The sequence below is a fragment of the Pocillopora verrucosa genome, chromosome 3 (assembly GCF_036669915.1).
Source record: "Pocillopora verrucosa isolate sample1 chromosome 3, ASM3666991v2, whole genome shotgun sequence".
Lineage (NCBI taxonomy): Eukaryota > Metazoa > Cnidaria > Anthozoa > Scleractinia > Pocilloporidae > Pocillopora > Pocillopora verrucosa.
The window spans coordinates 25,065,203-25,072,736 of record NC_089314.1 but is presented as its reverse complement, the minus strand read 5'-3'; the positions used below and the strand labels follow the sequence as shown (position 1 = coordinate 25,072,736).

Below are 7,534 nucleotides of genomic sequence, written 5' to 3'. Positions count from 1 at the left end.
GCGCAACATAACATCCATAGCTGAAGACAACGAATCAAATAAATAAATAAATACATAAATAAGTGTTTTTGTTTGTTTTTCTCTTTTTTTCTTTCAATATGTTTGTTGTTTTTTGTTAAATTTGCTTTAGCTTATTTGTTTACTTGTTCTTTGAAAGAATGAGCCTGTTGGGCTCATGGACAACCCTTTCCTTTTACCCAAAAGGGAAGGGACGAGTAGAGACTGTGAGGTTGTTACGTCTGAATGAAATCTACGCTGGACTGGTAATGGCGTCCTAAAATTTTTACCTGTCTCATGGCGGTAAGGAATCCTTGCGGGTTAAAGAATCCTGTCATCCAAAATACATTGGGTCTTCCTTCAAAACACCACCCTCTAAACTGGTGATTTCTTTCCAACAGATCTGTGTACCAAAATCCGAGCGTGGACGATTCCCATGATATCTGGAGTGACAAAAAGGTGAAACAGGCAACAAATTTTTTGGAGTTGTGTGCTTGGTGCCCGGGCCTTTGAACACGAGTCGGGCTGGATTTGCGCAAAAATTGCTGGAATAATAGTATTCAAAACTTATTCGCCCACTACGTACATTAAAAATGTTTCCCTCGTTTCTCATACCTTTTTCCAGTGAGTAGGAATTCGGGCATCGTACATACAGTCAAGTGAATCTCTAAGAGTCTAAAAGGGAGGAACGAATACACAAAATGAAATTGATATGGTTTGTGAATAACTCACACACACTCGGGGTTGGAATCTAAACAAACAAGGCAAGTAATGACAACGAAAGGATACAGTTGTTGCGTTTGTATTTTTCCTTAAGAAGAAAACAATTTCTAAGTACCATTAGGAAAAAAATCGAAGAATTCTCCAATCTCATCTGCTGACAATAATGTTTTCATTGATATGCAAAAAACGCCACCCTAAAGAGGTTGGAGACTTGAACATAATTCGTTAACCAACAGCACATGAACACAGTTTCTAAACGTAGAATGAACGGGCAATTCTTCATGATGCACAGCATTTGAATTTCTCTTTCATTGTTCAGGCAGTGGATGCGTTTATGTATCAGTGAATCACTTCCATCACTCTTCAGGATTTACAAAATACTATCGCAAACCTGCATGTTCATCTCCCGTAAAATTGTTATTGTTAATAGACTGAAATAAGGGATCCAGCATTTCAAACTAATCACCCGAGTAAGAATGTATAAAACCTACCTCGCTCATAATAATAGTGCCATCGATGGCAAGTTTGAGATCCGTCAGTGTCTGCCGTACAGCGGTTATCACCCTTTGCATTCGGTCAATTTCTTGCCTCAAGAAAATATTCATCGGAGAAAGAGCTCCCATTTTCTGTAGTCTAGACTTGACCTAGAATAGAACGATACCTGTAACTACTTTTCAAAGACAAGTGTAGAAACCTCCCATGTAAATTCTGATAATCAATTGTCATATACTACTAAAATGAGAACATATTCATATTTCTGAAACCCAACAAACATCGCAGTTGGCAATTCTTGTGTCGAGTTCAAGTTGTGAAAGTTATTGGAAAGATTAAATACTCTGTACTACAATCTATAGTCAAGATTTTCATTGATAGAAACATGTTTTCCGGGACGTACGTGCACAAACTGAAAATAGCAAAAGGAGACCTTTGAATGACATCAGGATCGATGAAGTCAAAAAGCGAGTTAAACATGAACAAGCCTTTTGCAAGTCGTAAACTGCAAATTGAGTTATTAAACAAGAAAGATGGTAATTGGAAAATGCATTCAATTCCTGTTAACATATTTGCTTGACAAAAAAGGGGTAGCAAGGAGTTGGATTTTGTCTCACCACTTCGGCATCTTTCTGTTAATAAAATCCCGCAAACATGTAGCAAACAAAAAGCGCATTCGATCAATATTTATAGAAAGGCAGTCATTCAGCTCACCTCATGTGCAATGTAGTTTTCAGGTAGCTTATCAAGCATGTCATCAGCCAACCGTTGGACAACAGCCTCGCGGGTCTCTCCACCGCCACCAGAGCTGTCTTTTGGTTGAATGCTGAGAATAGTGTCCAGGCAAGATTTGGCCAGGTTACTCTGGTAACTAGAACACAACAAAAAGAGGTCGATTTCTGAGGGTGTCCGGCTTCAACAAACACTTCATGACAAAAACATAGTTGTCCGCAATTTATTCCTATATACCACTTGCGATCTCGAAAAATAACGTTCTTAAATGTACAGGAAATAGACTGTATCAATGATAGTGGAAAAGTATTAGTTGTTATAGATATGACTCACGTGATGTCTGCGTTAGGATGAAGACCAAACACCTCAGGGGAGTCCACAAGGGGAAGAGTGTCAATGTAGTCCATGTACTGCGGTACTGACGTGCACTTTGGTATGGTGTAACCTTTATAGAAGTTGAAGCTTTGCTGAAACATCGACTCGCTAAACCAAACCTGAAGAGGAATTAGCATGGGAATAGCGGTTTAAAGCTAGGTTACTCGGACGCCAAAAAACAAGAATTCAACTTTTTCTGCCCGCCTTTCAGCCGTTTGTGTATTTAGTAATAAGGAAATATTTGTATGTGAATAGGTAGATACTCGTGTTCTTTCCTGTTGAATGCAGTCAAACTAATTACGATTGGGTTTTTTAGGTCTCATGACCTTTGAATTTGTGATTATCTCGAATCAGTATTATCATTACAATTATCATTTTCCGTGTAACTAATTTTTAACATCATCTCACCATCATTATTATTCTTACTGTTATTTTTAACATCATTAACATTTTAACTTTGATAATTCAGGTATAATTCTGTCAAGAATAAAACTGGTTAAAAAGCTCAGCACAAAGGGGGTTAGTTTCTAACGAAACTGTGGTGCTGAGTCGGTGGGAGAGCATAACAGGATAATTTAGTATTATCAACTCAGTTGATAACGTAAATTGGCCACCATTTCCGTTTCCGTTTCCGTCATCGTCAGGTTTGAAACTCTTAACGTAGGCCAATTCACGTTACCAACTCAGTTGATGATATCAAATTACCTTGCTATACAGCTTAGCAGTTGCTTCTCAGCAAGAGTCATACACCGTGATTCAAATCCCGTTTGGACTCAATCTCAAAGTGAATTAAAAATGTGAATTACCTTGGCAAAGGTGTTTAGCAGTCGTTTGTCGAAGTCATCTGTAACTCTTCCTCCGTACTGCACTTCTCCAAGCATGTACCGCACTGTGTTCCAGGACACGCCTTTTTTGATGTCCATGTCGTCCAGGTGATTTTGAACAAACTGCACACTGGCTGTGAAGTCGGCTTGGTTAAACTCGTAAGGTATATTCCATCCCAATGGCCCATACTTTCGTCGCTCCTGAAGAAAAAAAGGCGGGGGAACGTTTTTGAAAACAGTCCTGTACTTTGAAGCAAAGAGAAACAAATTAAAACTGCTTTGAGGTCGACGTATTTTGAATTCGTCAAAACTTTTGGGCAATCCTTTTTGAGTTTCAACAATAAGCTACATTTTAAATAAGGTGGTTCTCTGGTTCAAAAAAGGATCAATAATGCTCCCCTAGGAGAACCTAATTTTTTATATGAATCAGAAAGCGTCACTGTATCCTACATTGTTAAGCTCACATGGTGACGCCTTCCCGGCTGTCGCTCCAGTTCATTGCACTTAAAAGGAAGAACTCTCGAGCAAATACAATACAATCTCTTGATTTCTCGAGCAAATACAAAAAGGGAAACTTTAGTATGAACATAAAAAATTCGCCAACATGTAAGAGAACAGATGATCACCTGATTGCAATGCCACATACATCAATACTGGAACTGAAGTCAGCAAACAACTTCAAACGTAATAAATGACAAAACTTAGATTCTAACCTGAACAGTTGAATGCAGAAAAGCCACTGCGTACAACATCGGTTTCCACTGAGGAAGGTTGCTGACATCAAGTTGGTCTTGACTGATACCTGAAAATACAGTGAATTGCCGGAACTAAGGAAACATTCATAACGGTAGGTAAATAAAATAAGGTAAGAAAACGAGTGTTCTTAACCCTTTGACCCCTAAGAGTGATTAACATCAAATTTCTCCTTTCATTATCACCACTGAATCACACATTAGGATCATGGGAATTAAGGAAATGATCACCAACTAAAGAAGCTCTTGACTGTTGAACAAATTCTCTATGTCAGCACCTTAAGAAATGTATAGAGATTAGTATGGAGAATATGTATAATGATATTAGGGTGTAAAGGGTTAATCAACTCACCATTGTAGGTTCGTTTGAGTCCAGCTCGAAGTCCCTGGGGAGGCTCATTGGTGAATTTTATTGACATCTGTCGGTTAAATGTAAGAATAGAGAACATGACCGTGAGTTGCTTAGCATATAATTTTCATTACAGACTAGGAATCGAAATAACTTTCCTTTGATATAATAGTTTATTTATTTCGAAAGGCCGTAACAATCTATATTTTGAAGCATGTGCATAATTTTCTTCTAAATCGTCCTCTGCTTGAAAAGAGTCTTTTTTTCTGGTAAAAACGAAGGGGTTACCGCCTTTAAAAAGAATAAAAGATGAGTGAAAAAACGAAAACGTAGTTTCGATCACAAACCTGCAAGAGGCCAATGGGAAAGTGAATATGTTCTTCTGTGGTCATCCACAATCTGAAAGCGTCGTGAACCTGCTCAGTATCTACAACTGTATCCATTAGCTCATCCATGAACTCTAAACCAAGGTGGCAGTTCTGAAGAAGAGCCCATCCACCCTAAAAGAACAAACAATGCATTTCAATGAACATGTTGTCCTCCAATGTCTGTACTCATTTCTCGTAATCCATGCCCCGGTAGACCTCTTCATCATCATAATACCATTAGTTCTAGTAGAGAGTTACCATGAGAGGTAAATCATTGTAATCCTTAATCAATGTAAGCAACGATGCATACCACGTGAAGTGACGAATCAAAAACTCTACTTTCCATCGTATAACCGACGATTCTCAATACCAACACAAGTTCTCCATGTACTAGAATGACGAAAACTATCCGAAAAAACTAGCCTGTTAGTAACCCCTTGTTAATGCCTTGATAGTGTCTTTAGCAAGCTGAATACATACTGTTTGCATAAACTGTCCGACTAGTTTTCTGGCATGAATTTCTTGACCTTGTCCCATAGATATAGCACGGCAATCTGTATTTGAAATAAAAATAGATTGGTTTTAGGACATTACAATCAAGTTCATAGTTCTTACTCTAAAACTTATCCAGTCAAGAGAGGACCAGTCTTTCTCCCTATTAAAAAGGCAGTCCGGCCCAAGTTATTTTAAGACTCTAGGTGATAGTGACTGGTCTTCCCTGGAAGGATGGTACATTAACTTCGCGCATTGTAGACTGATGTTCTGTTGAAAAAATCCCGACATCGCATCAAATGTCAATCTTAGAATAACTCGCGTAAAAGGGCTATTGGTTACTTCCAGATCCTCCCTGGATTCCCAAAAACGCAAGTGGGAAGTGGAGAGTGGAAGTGGGTAAGTCGATCTCGTTCCTAAATCTTCGCTTGGTTTGATGCAAGTAACAAGTAAAACTTCGATATCATCTTTGCTAATAAAAATCTCCTTGTCTCATTCATTTCTTACCGAACTTGTGTCTTTTGGCCAAGTTCTCAATGAGACTTGTTGGATCTGAGCCCATGGACAGGAAGTTGATCAGCGGTGTTTTGTTGTCACTCTCTTCCCAAGTCTTCTCCAAATCGAGAATAACGTTCTCAGCGTAGTTGGATCCCATCGACTCGGCGATGTACTTACGCGCCTGCGCCATGGTTCGGTCGGGACACCAAGACCTAATTATTTGAATTAAAGTCATGAAAACCATTATCCGTTAGTATCAGTTTGTGTAAATACAAAATATTTCGCATACACTGCAAACAAATAACCAAGCAATGATCAAGAAGACCAATAAAACTTCGCTCCAAGCAAGTGCTTTGGTAGCTTAGTTATAAGTAGCACTTAATTGGTATCTGAGGGGCGGTTTCGTTCGACGCCCAAAGTTTCCGTCGCCCAGAGCTGAAATTTCTGTAAATACCTTAATTGCATTCTCCCAATTTGTATCCATTACTTAATTACCATCCACAGGACAAATGTGATATATATTTAAAATATTTTTCCCTTTTGTCTGTTTTTTTTTTATTTAGGATTTTTTTGTTTTTAAAGAGCCGTGTTTTCGATGATGAAGTTAATCTTCTCAAAGAATGCTTAATTCGTAGGATAATACCAAACCTGATAAGCAGGAGTTTCCTAAACGTGTCCAACGAGTTGGCATATCCATCGGGAATGTCGGCCTCTTCAGGCGCATCCTTGTCAAACCAGTTTTTCCACTGTTTTTCGTTACGAGCAATCTGAGAGTTAACAAATTTGCACTAATGAAATTGTGGACGTCAGTAAAATAGAAACGTTCTTAGTTTCCTCATTCTGACGCAGCGGGTCGAACATGTTGGCGTTTAACTATTGAAAACGTCTGGAAAATGAAGAGTCGCTAAAAAAATAGATTTGGGAAGCAAGAACCGAAATTTGTAAAAACTGGACACAATTTTAGTCGATTGTTATGCTTGAATTTCAAGGTGGGCGCCATTTTGGATCGTTTGACGTGACATGGCTACACTGTTATCATCAATACAAGAAGCAAATCAAGCTTTGATTTTTTTCTCTGACTGAAAACTTAATACGCATTCGTGCCCAAAATTTTTTCCACTAATAAACACGTGGATTGCAAATAATCAACTTGAAAACTTAAGCTTAATGTCTCACGATGACCCAAGTAAAGAACCTGCAAATGGATTCATACCTGATTCAATATGTCTGAGAATTGCGGCAGTTTACTGAGTTCAACCAAGTTCAACCAGGTCATATCTGTAATCCATCTACAAGGCTTTGGCTGGACAGCTTTCAGGTCCAAAGAAGCTCCACCTTTGATAAGTGTCATGAATTCGCTGTGTTTCACCTGCGGCATGCAATCACCAGTTACGAAAAAACATTCGCCTGGCCTTTTCCAGCAACCTTGCTTAATTTAAGGGGAAGCTAAAACTTTAAGAGACATTCCCTCAGATTTTCATACCCTACTCAGTCCCTCGTGGAAGTTTCCACATCGTTATCAGATACATAAATTTTCCTATTCTAGAGCTCGTGACGAATGTGTATGAATATCTTCCTTTACAAAATTTCCGAATTGGATTTCTAGTGCTCTGATTGGTTCACTCATCTCCGGTTATCATATTTCGAGTCACGTTATATGGAAATGTATTGCGCCAAATGTTGCAGAAGTGGAAAAAGGCTCCAAATATCCAAACGTCCATGAATTATTACAATATGATATATAACGCGCGCTCATGGAATAATTGTTAATTTCTCGACGGTCGAGCTCAAAATATACCATCCGCCTGACTCTCATTAAAGGACACTGTAAGCATTGTAACAGGACGCTCATCACATAGAAACCTAGTCTTGAATATTATACCTTACTATCTTAAATCCTTACAACCCTTTTCTTAATTGTTTACGCAAGGC

The 7,534-nt window shown here is 38.6% G+C and overlaps 1 protein-coding gene across 1 annotated transcript in view; it reads right to left on the bottom strand.

Moving 5' to 3' along the window:
- The window catches only part of LOC131787894 (dynein axonemal heavy chain 5), a 61,545-nt gene that overhangs the window by 1,198 nt on the left and 52,813 nt on the right, over window positions 1-7,534 (bottom strand). Inside the window, 13 exon segments of the mRNA XM_059104968.2 lie at window positions 288-440; window positions 613-672; window positions 1,212-1,364; window positions 1,927-2,083; window positions 2,278-2,438; window positions 3,126-3,344; window positions 3,857-3,945; window positions 4,248-4,314; window positions 4,592-4,744; window positions 5,093-5,166; window positions 5,612-5,814; window positions 6,251-6,369; window positions 6,816-6,971. Of these exon segments, the coding sequence (XP_058960951.2) occupies window positions 288-440; window positions 613-672; window positions 1,212-1,364; window positions 1,927-2,083; window positions 2,278-2,438; window positions 3,126-3,344; window positions 3,857-3,945; window positions 4,248-4,314; window positions 4,592-4,744; window positions 5,093-5,166; window positions 5,612-5,814; window positions 6,251-6,369; window positions 6,816-6,971 (1,764 nt within the window).